Source organism: Ovis aries, chromosome 1 (genome assembly GCF_016772045.2).
Source record: "Ovis aries strain OAR_USU_Benz2616 breed Rambouillet chromosome 1, ARS-UI_Ramb_v3.0, whole genome shotgun sequence".
NCBI classification, from domain to species: Eukaryota; Metazoa; Chordata; class Mammalia; order Artiodactyla; family Bovidae; genus Ovis; species Ovis aries.
Genome location: NC_056054.1, coordinates 247,962,682 through 247,982,896, shown reverse-complemented (window position 1 = coordinate 247,982,896; position 20,215 = coordinate 247,962,682). Strand labels below are relative to the sequence as shown.

Here is a 20,215-nt window from a genome sequence, read left to right as displayed (position 1 = left end):
CTCATTCACATGGTTCACAGTTCAGAAGATAAAAGTCTTACCTCCTGCCCCTGTCCCGTAGCTAACCTCTTCCGAGGCATCCCATGTTTTGAGTTCCTGGAAATATTTTATGTAAATACAGGCAAATCCATCTTCCCTCTTCTTTACATGAATGGACACATATTGTATCATGTTCTATACCTTTTTTTCAGTTAGCAATTTAGTAGAACTTCATTAAGTATTTGTCCACTCTTTATAGTGGTTAAAAGTATGGACTCTAGAATCAGACTACTGTGGTTCAAATCCCATCTCTGTCATTAACTACCTGGGTGATCCCTGACAAGGTATTCCACCTGAATGCCTTTATTTTCTTTGGCTATGGAATGGGGGTGGTACACTTAATACCTGCCTCCCAACATTAGAGGATGAATTGGTTTCACGTAAAATAAGTGCTGTGACCATGGGTATCTCTCACACTCAGCATAGTTACTGCTGCTGTCATCACCATTATTCTGCATCAGTACCTACAGAATTTCATCTTTTTTTTTTTCCTTTGGTACCAGTACTCCATTGGTGTGGAATGGTATAAATGAAGAGAACCTTAGTGCTAATATAGTTCTGTCTTATTTTACCAGTAACCTGGTGTCAGAGAACTTATTTTTTTTTTCATAATTTTTATTTTTACTTTATTTTACTTTACAGTACTGTATTGGTTTTGCCATACATTGACATGAATCCACCGTGGGTATACATGAGTTCCCAATCCTGAACCCTCCTCTCACCTCCCACCCCATATCATCTCTCTGGATCATCCCCATGCACCAGCCCCAAGCGTCCTATATCCTGCTTCGAACACAGACTGGCAATTCGTTTCTTATGTGGTAGTATACATGTTTCAGTGCCATTCTCCCAAATCATCCCACCCTTTCCCTCTCCCTCAGAGTCCAAAAGTCCGTTCTATACATCTGTGTCTCTTTTGCTGTCTCTAATGCAGGGTTATCATTACCATCTTTCTAAATTCCATATATATGTGTTAGTATACTGTATTGGTGTTTTTCTTTCTGGCTTACTTCACTCTGTATAATTGGCTCCAGTTTCATCCATCTCATTAGAACTGATTCAAATGTATTCTTTTTAGTGGCTGAGTAATACTCCATTGTGTATATGTACCACAGCTTTCTTATCCATTCATCTGCTGATGGACATCTAGGCTGTTTCCATGTCCTGGCTATTATAAACAGTGCTGCGATGAACATTGAGGTACATGTGTCTCTTTCAATTCTGGTTTCCTCGTTGTGTATGCCCAGCAGTGGGATTGCTGGGTTATATGGCAGTTCTATTTGCAATTTTTAAGGAATCTCCACACTGTTCTCCATAGTGGCTGTACTAGTTTGCATTCCCACCAGCAGTGTAAGAGGGTTCCCTTTTCTCCACGCCCTCTCCAGCATTTATTGCTTGCAGACTTTTGGATCGCAGCCATTCTGACTAGTGTGAAATGGTACCTCATTGTGGTTTTGATTTGCATTTCGTCAGAGAACTTAATATGTGCGAGACCTTTGTGTGATTGTACATATTGGTACAATCATTTCCTCCTAGATGATCCAAAATGAACGTTAAGAAAATTAATGCAAAGATCTTTTCATGTTATAATTTTTTAATTTTGAAAGTAAAATTCGAATAGAAATAAAGCACATGATTGGAAGTCTTTTTTTTCAACATAAGCACTTTATACAAATTTAAAACTGGATTAATATTTACTTAAGATGAATTGGTTTTCTAGTTTGCTAGTTTTGCCGCCTGTCTTTGGTAAAAATCCATTGATAGTGATTATCTTTCTGGAACCAGAAGTGACATTCACGTATTGGAAAAGCTGCCTCTGAACAGTTATTTTCCAGCTTAGGCAGCATTATTCACAAATAATGGTAGTCTTTGTCTACATACCTCAATTTTAATTATACAGACCTTGTTAAAACTTTCAAACGCTGGCTTTTTTTTTTTCTTTTAAAAGGCTGACTCTTGAGATCATTAGAATTGCTTTTATGCCTAACTATAAATTGAAAAAAAAAAAAAGTGAGCAACTGAGTGCCCTTTTCAGTTAATAACTTCTTTTTAAATTTCTGTCCCTTATTCTTTCAAACTGAAACAGCTCATTTAAAAACTAAAGAAAAATATACTTGAGATTTTTTTTGTTATCCCTAGACCTTAGACACACCAAATACCCTCAATGTAACAAATCTTGAGGTTTTTCTCTTTAACTCTCATTCATACAAGATTGATTAATTCACAAGGGATCCTTCAGATGGTTGAAATTGAGCTTTTTGTAACAATATTTTAAAACAATTAACCACACTTACATAATTATATAAATTTTTCATCTTTAGTTATTTAATATATTTTAAGTGGTAGCAGTTATATGTATATAAATGTTTTATAAATCACATTTACTCTGTGCAAAGCACTATTCTAAATGCTCTACTTATATAACCTCCTTACGGTTTTTATAAGGATTAATCATTTAGATACTATTTTTACTCCTTATGTAACAGATAAGGAAACAAGCACAGAGAGATTGAGCAGTTTGCCCAAGGTTGCAGAGCTGGAATTTGGACCAAATTCTTTTGACTCCAAAGTTGGTGCTCTTAACCAGTGTGCTATAATAAGTTAGTACTTTTCACCTAAATGCTTTAGAATATGTTTAAGACTCAAAAATATTCTCTGTTTTAAGTTGCCAGCAAATATTTAAGTGTCCCTTTTAATATTATTAAAAAATAAATCGCGTGAGTGATCCCTTCTCATTTGAAAAAAAAAAAAAGATCTTTTCAAGGAATGGGTAGGACAATTTTGTAATTCTGTATTTTGTTCTAGTAGACATGGATGAAATACTTTGTCCATAGGAATTTCCCATTCCTGCCAAAGAAACCCAAGGAGACAAGTTTAAAAAGAGTGTCCGGAGAGAGCCCTTCTGGAGTTCCTGAGCACCCTAAAACAGTGTATACATAAAAATCAATAACTGTCATATCACTGCCTGAATCCCTCTGCAAAGAAAGTTCCATGTTAGGACTATAGACCTATTTTGCGGATATTTTGTAGTTTTATGAGAATACCGGAAGGATAAGTTATTCCTTCCCCCAGCAGTTATTCCCCCAGATAGGGAATAATACACTCTGAGGATAATTTCTATAGAACAAACCAAAATAGAGTCTGTAAACCTGATTAAGAGTGTGAGGATACTGTTTAGGGTGGGTAGGACAGTCCCTGGGAGGCAGAAGCAGGTTGTAACTGTAATACATTTCAGTTCAGTTCAGTTGCTCAGTCGTGTCCGACTCTTTGCGACCCCTTGAATCGCAGCACGCCAGGCCTCCCTGTGCATCACCAACTCCCGGAGTTCACTCAGAGTCTTGTCCATCAAGTCAGTGATGCCATCCAGCCATCTCATCCTCTGTCATCCCCTTCTCCTCCTACCCCCAGTCCCTCCCAGCATCAAAGTCTTCTCCAATGAGTCAGCTTTTCCCATGAGGTGGCTAAAGTACTGGAGTTTCAGCTTTAGCATCATTCCTTCCAAAGAAACCCCGGGTTGATCTCCTTTAGAATGAACTGGTTGGATCTCTTTGCAGTCCAAGGGATCCTCAAGAGTCTTCTCCAACACCACAGTTCAAAAGCATCAATTCTTCGGCGCTCAGCCTTCTTCACAGTCCAACTCTCACATCCATACATGACTACTGGAAAAACCATAGCCTTGACTAGACGAACCTTCGTCGGCAAATTAGTCTCTGCTTTTGAATATGCTATCTAGGTTGGTCATAACTTTTCTTCCAAGGAGTAAGCATCTTTTAATTTCATGGCTGCAGTCACCATCTGCAGTGATTGTGGCGCCCAAAAAATAAAGTCTGACACTGTTTCCACTGTTTCCCCATCTATTTCCCATGTAATACAAGTAATCTTATTCTACTATATATGGAAAACAGGAGTTAGAATAGAAGGGGCAGTTAATCTAGAACAGTAAAAAAGGCAAACATGGGTGAGTACTGCCCATTCAAGCCCAGTCACGGGGTAAGAGCAATCTGTTTTAGAAGCATTGTTCTTTCCTTGGCAAAGCTGTCTTAGCTGAGAGATTCAGTTCAGTTCAGTTGCTCAGTCATGTCCAACTCTTTGCAACCCCATGAATCGCAGCATGCCAGGCCTCCCTGTCCATCATCAACTCCCAGAGTTCACTCAGACCCACGTCCATCAAGTCAGTGATGCCATCTAGCCATCTCATCCTCGGTCGTCCCTTTCTCCTCCTGCCCCCAATCCCTCCCAACATCAGAGTCTTTCCAGTGAGTCAGCTCTTCACATGAGGTGGCCAAAGTACTGGAGTTTCAGCTTCAGCATCGTTCCCTCCAAAGAAATCCCAGGACTGATCTCCTTCAGAATGGACTGATTGGATCTCTTTGCAGTCCAAGGGACTCTCAAGAGTCTTCTCCAACACCACAGTTCAAAAGCATCAGTTCTTTGGTGCTCAGCCTTCTTCACAGTCCAACTCTCACATCCATACGTGACCACTGGAAAAACCATAGCCTTGACTAGATGGACCTTTGTTGGCAAAGTAATGTCTCTGCTTTTCAATATGCTGTCTAGGTTGGTCATAACTTTCCTTCCAAGGAGTAAGTGTCTTTTAATTTCATGGCTGCAGTCACCATCTGCAGTGATTGTGGAGCCCAACAAAATAAAGCCTGACACTGTTTCCACTGTTTCCCCATCAATTTCCCATGAAGTGATGGGACCAGATGCCATTCGTTTTCTGAATGTTGAGCTTTAAGCCAACTTTTTCACTCTCCTCTTTCACTTTTATCAAGAGGCTTTTTAGTTTGTCTTCACTTTCTGCCATAAGGGTGGTGTCATCTGCATACCTGAGGTTATTGATATTTCTCCCGGCAATCTTGATTCCAGCTTGTGCTTCTTCCAGTCCAGCGTTTCTCATGATGTACTCTGCATAGAAGTTAAATAAGCAGGGTGACAATATACAGCCTTGACGTACTCCTTTTCCTGTTTGGAACCAGTCTGTTGTTCCATGTCCAGTTCTAACTGTTGCTTCCTGACTTGCATATAGGTTTCTCAAGAGGCAGGTCAGGTGGTCTGATATTCCCATCTCTTTCAGAATTTTCCACAGTTTATTGTGATCCACACATGATTCCATAAATCTCAGTGTTATGCCCCTATAGTCACCACAGCACACCTTCTGATAGATAATTTGGCTTTCCAAATAGCTTGCCAGTAGGTAAAAAAATGTATTGACCAAAGATAAAAAACTATAAGTTAACAGGTAAAAAAATATATTAGTTGAAGTGAGAGATTTAGATGAAACACTGTGGAAAATGGTGATAATAGTTAAGCCAGGTGATAAATGCATGGGGTTATGGTGAGGGTGTTGCTTGTTAATAGTTTCACTCTTCTCCCTACTTTTGTGAATGAACATTTCCAAAATATATCAGTCACAATAAGGTACAGGTAGCTTTGCCACTTGAATGCGGTACAGTCTTACTTACAGTCTTCCCTCTGTATTCGTGGGGGATTGGTTCCAGGAATTGTGTAGTTCAAACCCATGTTGTTTGTTTGTCAGCAGTATTTCTTTCCATAAATTTAGTAATTGGCCTTCTATTTTAAACATATTAGTCTCCGCTCCGTCATAGTGATTCAGATTCACTTCTAGGTCTGCTGATTGAACTAGGTATCTGAATTTGCAGAGCTACAGAACATACTACACTGCCCTGTACACATACATGCTACACCGTGGGAACTGACCAAAGTGATGCCCACGTCAGAGTGATTGGGCATCTGCCACCTAGACTTCCGTCAGAGGCACTTCGAGTCATTTTTGCTGACAGGCTTATTTCCAGTTATTTCCATAGGCAAATTATTTACATCATTATTCTCAAATCAGAGAGTAGAAGTTCTGAAGCTTGGTTTTCTGAAACAGGAATTCCTTTTTTGTGGGTAGTGCTATAATTTCTATATAATTTCTTCTCCTTATATTACCATTCTTTCATTTTTTAAATGTTGCTTGGTTAATTCTCTGTTCTCATTTATCTTTATCATATCCTTCTCAAAGCTAGTATTCTGTTAAAACCTCCTCTCCTATTTTTAATCAAGTTAGTGTATTAGGGGAGGACATAAGTGGTAAATGTCAGAAGTAAATGTCAGAACTACTGACTTCTTTATAAAAAGCGCAATGGAGTATTTCTCAGCCATTAAAAAGAATACATTTGAATCCGTTCTAATGAGATGGATGAAACTGGAGCTGATTATACAGAGTGAAGTAAGCCAGAAAGAAAAACACCAATACAGTATACTAACACATATATATGGAATTTAGAAAGATGGCAATGATGACCCTGTATGTGAGACAGCAAAAGAGACACAGATGTGTAGAACAGACTTTTGGACTCTGAGGGAGAGGGAGAGGGTGGGATGATTTGGGAGAATGGCATTGAAACACGTATAATATTATGTAAGAAATGAATTGCCAGTCTGTGTTCAACACAGGATGCTTGGGGCTGGTGCACGGGGATGATCCAGAGAGATGATATGGGTGGGAGGTGGGAGCGGGGTTCAGGATTGGGAACTCGTGTACACCTGTGATGAATTCATGTCAATGTATGGCAAAACCAATACAGTATTGTAAAGTAAAATAAAGTAAAAATAAAAATTAAAAAATAAAAAAAAATGCATTCTGGCTAATGATTGAAGGAAGAATGATAGAATTATAGTTTTCATTTTGAAACCTGTGCAGATTAATGACTCTTGGCAGTGATCATCAATAATTGGAAATATCACAAAAAGGAGAAAACAATAACATTAGTGCCTCCTGGTGTAACTACACAATACTATCAATGTATTCCTACCAGAATATCAAATCTCAATCAACCAAGCCCCTAGATATACTCCAGTCTCCAATATACTCCAGTGTACAGGAAATAAGAGGAGACAGAAGAATATGTTAAATGATACCATGGGAGATAGAGTTAACATAGTCCCAAGACTGGAAAATTCTATAGATAAATTATCTGATTTCTTAATTGTTTGAATCCATCAGCCAATTACAGTCTATGAACTTGGATTTGAATAGACTATTAGAAAACTGTTCAGTAAGTTCGGGAGAATTTGAATACTGAGTGAATAATGGTAAATTTGAGAAGTTTTTAATGTCTATAGTTATATATACCAAAATATGTATAGATGAAATTAGAAAACACCTGTACATTGCTTTAAAATAATAATGAATAAGTGGGATGGGAGGAGTGAGTAGAGATGTGGCTAAAACAATAATGGCTTTGAACTGATAATCAGTAACATTAGATGATGAGTACATGGAAGTTCAGTATTCTGCTCTTCTTACTTTTGTATGATTTTTAAATTTCCATGACAAATAGTCTTTAACTTAGATTTCTGGTTTTGGGCCTACAAATTCATGTGAATCCGATTTTTGCAGCTGAAATTGTTTTCAATATAGTTGCAGTGCTAATCCTTTAATAATATAAAAAACTCTTTATAAACCTTCAACCACTTACTCTTAAAAAATAAGTTCAAATTTTTACAATATAGGATTTACTTTAAAATGAGATCACTTACATTTTCTTATAGTGTGTCTTATCTATTTTAACCAAATGTATCTTTCTTAAATTTAGTTAGTAAAGTGTTATTTTTGATAATACATTGGATTTTCAATCTTTTATAATATTTTTCCTAACCTGCAGGCTAATCAGACTCTTACTCAATCCTTTTGAGATCTTGACTTTTGTATTATCTATTCTTTTTTTGTTTCCTGGATAAAAATCTATATTTAGTTTTCTAGTTCCATTTACAGCCACTACTTAGCCTCTGAAAATTAATGCTCTGCTACTTAATGAATTATCCTAACATTAAATACTGACTTTTCTTTTTTTTTTATAGCTTAGTTGTTTAATTATCTCTCTAGCTTTGATGTACATTATCATTGCATAGAATTGATTGTATTTTTTCTTTAGGTACTTGCTACAACCAAGAGACAATGGAAACAAGTCATCTAAAACTGATGACCTGGGGTCCCTTCGATTAAATATATGTTATACAGAAGACTATGTGCTTCCTTCAGAGTACTATGGTCCTTTGAAAACACTGCTGCTAAAATCACCAGATGTTCAGGTACTTTAAAAATCTTATGTGTTGCTTAATAGTCCTGTGAAAGTTGCTCAGTTGTGTCCAGCTCTTTGTGACCCCGTGGACTATAGGGAAGTCCATGGAATTTTCCAGGCCAGATTACTGGAGTGGGTAGCGTTCCATTCTCCAGGGGATCTTCCCAACCCAGGGAACAAACCCAGGTCTCCCACATTGCAGGCAGATTCTTTCCCAACTGAACCTCTTGTGAAGCCCAATATGAAAAGGCTAAAATAATTCTATAAATGATGAGAAAAAGATTTCAGAGTATCAAATTTTATTAAAACTATATATATGTGAGATAAGAAAGCCGCCTTCAGCGGTCAGTGCAAAGAAATAGAGCAAAACAATAGAGTGGGAAAGATTACAGATCTCTTCAAGAAAATTAGAGATACCAAGGGAACATTTCATGCAAAAATAGGTTCAATAAACGACAGAAATGGTATGGACCTAACAGAAGCAGAAAATATCAAGAAGAGGTGGGAAGACTACACAGAAGAACTATACAAAAAAGATCTTCATGACCCAGATAATCACGATGGTGTAATCACTCACCTAGAGCCAGACATCCTGGAATGTGAAGTCAAGTGGACCTTAGGAAGCATCACTACGAACAAAGCCAGTGGAGGTGATGGAATTCCAGTTGAGCTGTTTCAAATCCTAAGAGATGATGCTGTGAAACTGCTGCACTGAGTATGTCAGCAAATTTGGGAAACTCAGCAGCGGCCACAGGACTGGAAAAGATCAGTTTTCATTCCAATCCCAAAGAAAGGCAATGCCAGAGAATGCTCAAACACCGCACAGTTGCACTTATCTCACACGCTAGCAAAGTAATGCTCAGAATTCTGCAAGCCAGGCTTCAGTAATACATGAACTGTGAACTTCCAGATGTTCAAGCTGGTTTTAGAAAAGGCAGAGGAACCAGAGATCAAATTGACAATGTCCATTGGATCATCGAAAAAGCAAGAGTTCCAGAAAAACGTCTGTTTCTGCTTTATTGACTGTGCCAAAGCCTTTGACTGTGTGGATGACAAGAAACTGTGGAAAATTCTGAAAGAGATGGGAATACAGACCACCTGACCTGCCTCTTGAGAAACCTATATGCAGGTCAGGAAGCAACATTTAGAACTGGACACGGAACAACAGACTGGTTCCAAATAGGAAAAGGAGTGCGTCAAGGCTGTATATTGTCACCCTGCTTATTTAACTTCTATGCAGAGTATATCATGAGAAACGCTGGACTGGAAGAAGCACAAGCTGGAACCAAGATTTCCGGGAGAAATATCAATAACCTCAGGTATGCAGATGACACCACCCTATGGCAGAAAATGAACTAAAAGGCCTCTTGATAAAAGTGAAAGAGGAGAGTGAAAAAGTTGGCTTAAAGCTCAACATTCAGGAAACTAAGATCATGGCATCTGGTCCCAACACTTCATGGGAAATAGATGGGGAAACAGTGGAAACAGTGGCTGACTTTATTTTTGTCGGGGCTCCAAAATCACTGTGGATGGTGACTACAGCCATGAAATTAAAAGACGCTTACTCCTTGGAAGGAAAGTTATGACCAGCCTAGATAGTATATTAAAAAGCAGAGACATTACTTTGCCAACAAAGGTCCATCTAGTCAAGGCTATGGTTTTTCCTGTGGTCATGTATGGGTGTGAGAGTTGGACTGTGACGAAAGCTGAGCGCCAAAGAATTGATGCTTTTGAGGTGTGGTGTTGGAGAAGACTCTTGAGAATCCCCTGGACTGCAAGGAGATCCAACCAGTCCATCCTAAAGGAGGTCAGTCCTGAGTTTTCATTGGAAGGACTGATGTTGAAGCTGAAACTCCAATACTTAGGCCACCTGATACTAAGAACTGACTCATTGGATAAGCCCTGATGCTGGAGAAGATTGAAGGCAGTAGGAGAATGGGACAAAAGAGGATGAGATGGTTGGATGGCATCGCCAACACAATGGACATGGGTTTGAGTGAACTCCGGGGGTTGGTGATAGACAGGGAGGCCTGGCGTGCTACAGTCCATGGGTTCTCAGAGTCGGACACAACTGAGCAACTGAACTGAACTGATATGTGTGTCTAGATATACACACGCATACTCTATGTGTATGTACGTTTTTGTGTGTTTTATTTGAACCAGAGTACTATATACCAATATCTGGTCCAAATTTCATCTCTGATAAAAAATTAGAAAATTATTTTCATCAGTGTTATGTGCCAGCCTGGATGGGAGAGGAGTTTGAGGGAGATTGGGTGCATGTATATGTATGGCTGAGTCCCTTTGCTGTTCCCCTGACACTATCACAACATTGTTTATTAATCAGCTATACCCCAGTACAAAATAAAAAGTTTTTTAAAAAAAAGTTTAAAAATTAAATATTATACTATATAATAATTATAGTTAATGAGCATATTTGAATTACTTGTTAATGGATAGTGATTGAACATTTAATCATGCTTCTCTGATTTTGTGCTTGTTTTCCACCTTTCTGTATTCTAGCCAATATCTGCCTCAGCTGCTTACATTTTGGGTGAAATATGTCGAGATAAAAATGATGCTGTTTTGCCCCTTGTACGACTGCTGCTCCACCATGATAAACTTGTTCCTTTTGCCACTGCAGTGGCGGAATTAGACTTGAAGGAAACACAGTAAGAGTTTTATTTTATTAAGTGTTAATTGTGTGCCACTGAAATTGGGCTTTAATTTAACAAAATTTTTCACAATCTCAGTTCTTTTATATTGACCAGCCTTTCTGTAGAGAGGTCTAAAAGGACTATGTAGCAAGTAATAAAAGGCAGTTGTTTAAGTTAACAAGCAGTGTCCACCAACAGTAAAGTTAATAATTAATGAAGTTTTTTTTTTCCCCACTTGGTGTCAAAATTTCCTGTTCCTGATCTTTGCTTTGTCATTGTAATGATTCATGTGTCACAAATAAAACACTAGGACAGATTTTTTTCCCCTTATCCATTATATATATATATATATATATATATATATATATATATATCACCCTGATATGCACATGTGCATCACTATAAGCAAAGCTAGTGGAGGTGATGGAATTCCAGTTGAGCTCTTTCACATCCTGAAAGATGATGCTGTGAAAGTGCTGCACTCAATATGCCAGCAAATTTGGAAAACTCAGCAGTGGCCACAGGACTGGAAAAGGTCAGTTTTCATTCCAATCCCAAAGAAAGGCAATGCCAAAGAATGGTCAAACTACTGAACAATTACACTCATCTCACACGGTAGTAAAGTAATGCTCAAAATCTCCAAGCCATGCTTCAGCAATACATGAACCATGAACTTCCAGATGTTCAAGCTGGTTTTAGAAAAGGCAGAGGAACCAGAGATCAAATTGCCAACATCCACTGGATCATGGAAAAAGCAAGAGAGTTCCAGAAAAACATCTATTTCTGCTTTATTGACTATGCCAAAGCCTTTGACTGTGTGGATAACAAGAAACTGTGGAAAATTCTGAAAGAGATGGAAATACAGACCACCTGACCTGCCTCTTGAGAAACCTATATGCAGGTCAGGAAGCAACAGTTAGAACTGGACATGGAACAACAGACTGGTTCCAAATAGGGAAAGGAGTACGTCAAGGAGTACATCACCCTGCTTATTTAACTTATATGCAGAGTACATCATGAGAAATGTTGGGCTGGAAGAAGCACAAGCTGGAATCAAGTTTGATGGGATAAATATCAGTAACCTCAGATATGCAGATGACACCACCCTTATGGCAGAAAGTGAAGACTAACTAAAAAGCCTCTTGATGAAAGTGAAAGAGGAGAGTGCAAAAGCTGGCTTAAAGCTCAACATTCAGAAAATGAAGATCATGGCATCTGGTCCCATCACTTCATGGCAAATAGATGGGGAAACAGTGTCAGACTTTATTTTGTTAGGCTCCGCAATCACTGCAGATGGTGATTGGAGCCATGAAGTTAAAAGACACTTACTCCTTGGAAGGAAAGTTATAATCAACCTAGATAGCATATTAAAAAGCAGAGACCTTACTTTGCCAACAAAGGTCCATGTAGTCAAGGCTGTGGTTTTTCCAGTAGTCATGTATGGGTGTGAGAGTTGGACTATAAAGAAAGCTGAGTGCTGAAGAATTGATGCTTTTGAACTGTGGTGTTGGGGAAGACTCTTGAGAGTCCCTTGGACTGCAAGGAGATCGGTCCTGGGTGTTCTGTGGAAATAATGATGCTGAAGCTAAAACTCCAATACTTTGGCCACCTCATGTGAAGATTTGACTCATTGGAAAAGACTCTGATGCTGCGAGGGATTGGGGGCAGGAGGAGAAGGGGACGACAAAGGATGAGATGGCTGGATGGCATCACTGACTTGATGGACATGAGTTTGAGTGAACTCTGGGTGTTGGTGATGGAGAGGGAGGCCTGGCGTGCTGCAGTTCACGGGTCGCAGAGTCGGACACGACTTAGCAACTGAACTGAACTGAACTGATGCACGTGTGATATTAAAAGCAATCAGATGGCTTCCCGTTCCTATCAAGTCTAACACTTGTTTTAGAGACACACTACTTTTGTAGTTCGAATACAGGTTGCTTTTCTTGTTAGCTTGTTTTTTTATATTTTTGTTAAGGGATTTTTGTAAGTGTGAAAATTCTTAGAGTAACAAACTTTTAAACGGTTGGTAAAAATTACTAAAATTGTGTACATGATCAAAGTCAAATGCCTTATTGATTTCACAGCCTTTGTTTATTGCACTTGGTTTTACCTTGTTTCTGTTTGTATTTCAGAGATGCAAACACAATTTTTAGAGGAAACTCCTTGGCTACTCGATGCCTGGATGAGATGATGAAAATAGTGGGAGGGCACTACCTGAAAGTAACATTAAAACCTATTCTAGATGAGGTACAGTATATACCTCAGATAATAATATTTTGTCATTCTTATAGTGTCTCTTCCATCAGGTGATCTGGTGATATGAATGACATATCCATTCATACAGTCCTGAAAACATAAGGCTGAACACTAAAGTAAAATAGATGATTTAATTTTCCTTTAATGTATTTTTAGTTGAATGCACATTATAATGTACCCTACATAATTATTTATTCCTTACCGGATTTATTGTAGCTAGAGTTTCAAATATGTGAAAGTTTTTTTGGTATAGTTCTTTAGGTGTATACATTATCTCTGGATGAGGGTTTTAAACTTGATTATAGTTTAAATTTTTATAATTATTTTGTATGATCAGAAAAATAACAGTTATTGGATTGGCCAGAAACTTTCCTTATGCTGTTAATTGAAAACCCAAAAAAACTTTTTGGCCACTATGAATGTTTCCTTTTTCCAAATTATTTAGAAAAGAGCATTAAATGAAAAATTACTTTTCCAGATATGTGAATCCTCAAAATCCTGTGAAATTGATCCTATCAAATTGAAAGAGGGAGATAATGTAGAAAATAATAAGGTAAGCTTTTGCTATCTTTACAACTGTGGTAACATTGGTCTTAATGGTGTATCTCTCTCTCATTGTGTTGTAGTAATGCTGTTTGGAGGGAAGCAGTGCTTTTACTTACATGATGCCCATACTATTAGCAGCATTCCCTCCGTTTAGTTTTCAGAATGCTGTTTCCCTGATTTCTCTTTGTATTGTTTTATTCTTTGTGGCTTCCTGTGAGTTTTCTTCTATACATTCACCTCTTATATCTAACTAGTCTAAATCTAACTTATTAAATGTGGTCAGGATGCAAATTGTCCTTTCACTGAATGAATTTAGAGAAGGGAAGCAAAGCTTTAGAATACTGGATAGACTAGTATATCTCATTTTCACTGCATTTTTTTCCATAAAGGGTATTGAAGATGTATAAAAGTAAAAATCTTAATGTTCACCTTTTTAAACCCTGCAGGAGAATCTGCGTTACTATGTAGACAAGTTGTTCAGTACAATTGTCAAATCAAGTATGAGCTGCCCCACTGTAATGTGTGATATCTTTTATTCTCTAAGGCAAATGGCTACTCAAAGATTTCCTAGTAAGTGCCTTGTTTTACTAAAATATGCCATCTTTTACTGTATGATTTTCTGTAGACTTATGTATTTGGTTTATGTAAAAGGTTTAAGGTTTTAAGTACAGTTTTTTTTGTTTTTAAAAATAGTTCTTGCTTACTAATGAAATATATGATTTAATTTAATGGCAACTTTTTACATGCCAATCGAAATCACTATTTTTAAGAAAGGCAGAGATTTCAAACTACCTATTATATAAGTAAACATTTATACTGGATGCTTGTAAGACTATTAAATATGATAGATAAAAACACCTTTGTCATTTGTGCCAGCTCTATTTTCCACTTGCATGCATTCAAAATAGTGAGAATTTTTAGTTCCATACAACTGACTAGATTTGACAGTTTGAGAATGCTAAGGTTTTATTGGTGAGCGGTTTTTACAGAAATGACTTTAGACATTAGAAACATCTCTGTTGCAATATACCTAGAATTTTGAGGTACATATATCAATAACTGGCATGCTTTCATTTTGCAAGAGCAGTTGTGTCCAAGCTTTGCTTAGAAACATTTCATAAAATTAATAGTTGCTACCTCTGGTTGTCAGTACTTGGCATTATTCTGTTTATATGCATCTCTGATAAGTAAATAAACTTATTTACTATGGCTCTGTCCTGATCTGCTTGTAATGGAGGGAGGGTAAAGGAGATAAGGCAGCTACTTAAATTATCAGTCTTAGCCAGCTGTGTGAAACTATAAGTTTATTTCTGTAACCATCTGAAGCGATTTTGCTACTTTATCATATTTTTCAAGTCTGCATGTGCGCACAGGTGTTTGCAGTTATCTGCCCCTCCACTAAATTAACCAAAGCTAAAGTGAGCCTGACTTTTTTACCTAACAGGTAGATAAATTCAACCCTAGACGTCTTTGCTAATTACAGTAAGGCTGTAAACAGTTGGCTTGAAATAAGCATACTAAACCCAGACTTTGTAATAAATATCGGGGGCAGGAGTGGGGGGCAGAGACATTAAAATATAGAAGGGTGAAGTGCTGAGATTTTATTTTTAAATAGTGAGTTAGACCATAATAACCATGTTGAGGGCTTAGTGAGCAGGACAGTGCTAGCCTGAATTAGCTCCTCTCTCACCTGCACACCACCACATGAGGCAGGGACGTTCTCCTTCATCAGTTAATGAAACACAAGTTTAGGGAAGTCAGTGATTTGCCAAATGGCCCGTGACATGGCCAGCAGGCATGCTGGGTCTCAAACCTGGGCCCAACCCACTCGAATGTGTTACTAATCACCGTAGTCTACCCAGGGATTTTGACCTCAATATGCATTAGCTGTTTAATTCTTATTCATATGGATAATCTAAGATACATTTTTATGATTTTTTTAATAAATGTAAATGTATTTCCTTAACTCTCTTTGTTGGCCTGAGATATTAACGTGTCTTCATATTCTCTATAGACCCCAGTAGTGATAGTTTTGTTCTCATAAAATATTTGCATTATTTTCTCATTTGTACTTAACTATCCTGGAAAGATGGGTGGGGAGCGGGGAGGAAGCAGTCACAGAAGCAAATGTTATTATATCACTATAAAGTATATTGTACTTAGTTGCTCAGTCATGTCCAACTCTTTGGGACCCCATGGCCTGCAGCCCACCAGGCTCCTCTGTCCATGGGGATTCTCCAGGCATGAGTACTGGAGTGGGTTGCCATGCCCTCCTCCAGGGGATATCTTCCCAACCCAGGGATCAAACCCAGGTCTCCTGCATTGCAAGCGGATTCTTTACCAATGAGCCACTAGGGAAGCCCATAAAGTATATTGGTATATTATTATGTAAAGAATTACACAGTAAATGACTTGGTGACTACGTGCTGAGTAGCTCAGAAGAGTTACTCACACCAAATGCAGACATTGTTTACCTCACCACCTGCGTCTCTGCCATCTCATTGACTGTTGTGTTAAGTGTTGACTCCAGTCTGAAAGGAAAGCTGTAGCTGAGGGATCAAAGCCACAAGTTGTCTTCAGTTCATCAGCATTTTTATAGGTAATATTGGCAGATTTTTTAAAGTAAAGATTTCTAATTATTTTTGTTATACAGCCTTTGATTTTATCAAGATTTCTGAGGGGGAACTGAAACAGTATCCCGAAACTGAAGAGTCTCCTCTCCTAGTCTTAGGGGCTTCAGTATTACCACTGGATAGTACTGCTGCTGCTGCTGCTGCTGCTAAGTCGCTTCGGTCGTGTCCGACTCTGTGCGACCCCATAGACGGCAGCCCACCAGGCTCCCCCGTCCCTGGGATTCTCCAGGCAAGAACGCTGGAGTGGGTTGCCATTTCCTAGTCCAATGCATGAAAGTGAAAAGTGAAAGTGAAGCCGCTCAGTCGTGCCTGACTCTTAGCGACCCCATGGACTGCAGCCTTCCAGGCTCCTTCGTCCATGGGAGTTTCCAGGCAAGAGTACTGGATAGTACTAGATACTTTTATTTTTGTTGTTGTAATTTCAGGAGTTTCTTCTTATAGATGAGGAAAGAAGTATTTTTCCAAATTAAAGTATTCCTCACAACCTAGCAGCTTTGCCTTTCGTTTTCTTTGTTATTTCTATTTTTTTTCAAGTTTCATTTTTTAGTCATAGGATTTTTTCCCTTTAATTTGGTCATAACCATTACTATCATTTCATCAACTCAGTTCTTACTAGCCAGGTTATATTTATCTCCTATTAAGTTTACATGCTTTTTTCCAGTACTTTTTGTCATCTTCGTTTTGTAATTCAGTGTTTTGTGCATGACATTTCACCATTTTTTTCCTGCAGATGACCCTCATGTTCAGTATTCTGCAGTGAGCAGCTTTGTATTTCTTCGTTTCTTTGCTGTAGCAGTAGTATCACCTCATACTTTTCATTTGCGACCTCATCATCCAGTAAGTGGTGTTCTTTTCAAAGCTTTATTCCATTTTTGTTTATTTTCATTAAAATAAGAAAAAACAAAATAACCAAGGCCAGTTGCACTTGGCTGTGCTTTCTTATAACCAGTACCTAAATATAACTGGTTATTTTCCTTAGCCATTTCATTCTTTCAGAAAAGGCTGAAAGTCCCATTAGTTTTGTGGTTAAAAGATACTTACGCATGAGTAACACAGTGTTGGTACTAGTTGCAGCTTGGTGATGGGTAGGAAGAGAGCTCATCATCTTTTCCCTCTGCTCTTGTGTACATTTGTAAATTTCTTTACAACAGGGTTGTCTTTTTTTTCTTCCGTTAGTTGTAGGTTTAATCTTACAGATATCTTTAAATCTCACAGACACTTGAAGAGGCTCATTTCTGAAAGGTGTAGAAACTCATTGGAATGTAATTTGGTATCTCCATATTTACTTTTCATTCACCTGAGATATTATAAATGTATGAGATTTAAAACTTAAGGCATATAATCTTTTTGTTCTAAAGTCATACTTACTTAAACCTTAATCAACACTACGTAGATTGACATGTTTCTTAACAGTTTGTTGTTTAGTCACTGAGTTGTGTCCAGCTCTTTGCAGCCCCATGGATTGCAGCACGCCAGGCTCCCCATATTAAACATTTAAAACTCCTTAATTTTGCTGTTTCTTTTTCCTTCTCATACAGTATATTTTTGCTAAGTCTGTAACCTTTTATGTTCCAAACATTTTATAATCTTATCTAATTGTATTATTGCTGTTTTTTGTAGCAAGTAATAATAATAAAAGCCAACATTTATTTAGTGCTTGCTTTGCACTACACCTTGGCCTAAGTACTTTACATGTTGTAACTTAGTTCTCCCAGTAACCTTATGAGGTAGGTTCTGTTATAATCTTCATTTATAGATAAAGTGAAAGGTGCTCAGTCATGTCCTACTCTTTGCGACCCCATGGACTATACAGTTCATGGGATTCTCTAGGCCAGAATACTGGAGTGAGTAGCCTTTCCCTTCTCCAGGGGATCTTCCCAACCCAGGGATCAAACCTAGGTCTCCCACATTGCAGGAGGATTTTTTACCAGCTGAGCCACAAGGGAAGCCCCATTTATAGATTAGAAAACCACAATTCAAGAACTTCTTTAGGAATTGTATGACTACAATTAAAATATTACGATTTGATCCCACTCAGTTTGAACCGGATTAAATGAGAATTCTGACCCATTCAGTCCTCCCAGACTATGAGCTTACCCCTGTTCCTTACTGCCTCTTAGCAGGTCAGGTGTGTGAACACCTGCAGTATATTCAGTGCTGTGCTCAGCCCTGGAGAGGCATTGATGAGGAAGACACACCTTCCCCTAAGGAAACTTGCTAATACAGTGTAGGGGAGACACCGAGGTTTTGTAGTCAAACTGGGCTCTGAAGGCCACCTCTCCTCTTAGCAACTACACACTGGCCATTCATTTAACTTGAGATTTGAGTATAACCACACTGCTGTGGTAGTAACACACCTTTTCTTGTCAAAGAACGAATGATCTGTGAGTAGCTGCAGTGGACCAATGTCCTTTTGTTCATAGGGCTGTCTTTTCTGTGGTTCTGTTACTTGAAGCTGTACAGGGCTTTGGAGCAGAGAAAGCGTGATGGCATTCTGGACATAAACAGAACTCCTACCTCTGAACATGTGACCTTGCCTTGTATTCAGACTTGGATTTGCATATCCCTGTAACAGATGGGTTGCAGTAAAATCCTTCTAATCACAGACTCTATTTTAGGTCACCTTTCTAATCAGTATGCCGGAAGGACTGCTTCATACTGTCATGTAACTTTATTGTTTGTTTTTAAATGAACCTTTCCTTCTAATTGGGGAAATAAGGCAAACACATAAGACACAGTCTAAAACTGCAAGCATAAATCTAGCACCAGGTGAGCAACACAGACAGTTCATGCTGTAGAAACTGAGAGCATGGAATAATCCTGGTGACCTGAGAGTGATGACGTTGTCAGGACCAGTAGTGAAAGTTAGAGTGACTGAAGAGGAGAACCACCGTTTAGAAGGTCTTTGAATTTTGAGAAGTCAATTTTAGTAGAGGAGAAAGGAAGAAAATCCAATTGAAAAAGATTAAGGAATAAGTAGATGAATGCAGTTTTACCCAAGCTTGAGCAGGGAAGTCTTGATGAAATTCAGTTTAAATTCAGCTTGTTAGCAGATTGTTAAGAATTTTATATTCTTCAAAGGCAGAGAATTAGAGGGACCTTTTATAGATATAATGGAATCCTGGATGTTGTAGCTAAAATGTTTTCTGAATAACCATAATTAAGGTGTGTAACTATTTCATAAGTATATCATAACTAGCATATCTCAGATATTCCTTCTTTTTCAGAATTGCCTTACATCCTTAGCCATCTCTTCACTTCACAGTCACTATTTTCAGTGTGGTGATACTAAAATATTAAGGAATATCAACCACTTTAGTTTACGAAAGCATTTCTGTATCTAAATTTTCTTGAATATGTCTTTTGATGGCAGATATTGTTTACCTGAATCTCCAGAACAAAAAAGATGTTTTATATAGTGATAGAGGAATTAGTTATACAAAATGTATGGATGTATGAAAACTCACCAGACTATATACATTTAAAATTTGTTCGTTTCACTGTATGTAAATTATACCTCAATTAAAAAAAAAAAAGGAAGCAGCAAGGATTTGTTATGGAACACTATTTGGTCAGTTTTAGTTATATTTACTCTTTCTAGCAGACAGCCCTGGAAAACACCTTGGATTATAGACTGAAATAGTTACTTTCTGCTAAAATCGTACATGAACTGAATGATTTCTCATTTCCTAAGCTGAAGTTAGGTCTTTGCTTCCATGGTGAAAACAGTTGATTACAGAAGCCATAAGATTATTGAATATGCTTACAAGTGGGTTGAGTACAAAAAATTTGGAAATTGCCACTTTAAGTCATAAAGTAGAAAGAAGTAGATGCCATTGACATTCCAAAAGTAAATAAAATTTTTTTAGGTAGTCCCATCTACCATACTGTACCCCTCCCTAAAAAATAATTAATTAAATTATGACTTTCCAAAGTAACATGTCATTAGATATATTTACTTCAGGAGGGATTGTCGATTACATACGGCTTCTTT

General features: G+C 37.9%; 1 protein-coding gene across 6 annotated transcripts in view; it reads left to right on the top strand.

The window, feature by feature from the left end:
- The window catches only part of RASA2 (RAS p21 protein activator 2), a 124,674-nt gene that overhangs the window by 80,544 nt on the left and 23,915 nt on the right, over positions 1-20,215 (top strand). For all 6 annotated transcript variants that reach the window (XM_060395193.1, XM_060395179.1, XM_027959799.3 and 3 more), the window contains 6 exons: positions 7,983-8,139; positions 10,653-10,801; positions 12,919-13,033; positions 13,521-13,595; positions 14,035-14,158; positions 16,952-17,058. In XM_060395193.1, the coding sequence (XP_060251176.1) occupies positions 7,983-8,139; positions 10,653-10,801; positions 12,919-13,033; positions 13,521-13,595; positions 14,035-14,158; positions 16,952-17,058 (727 nt within the window). The remainder of the gene's footprint in view (positions 1-7,982; positions 8,140-10,652; positions 10,802-12,918; positions 13,034-13,520; positions 13,596-14,034; positions 14,159-16,951; positions 17,059-20,215) is intronic.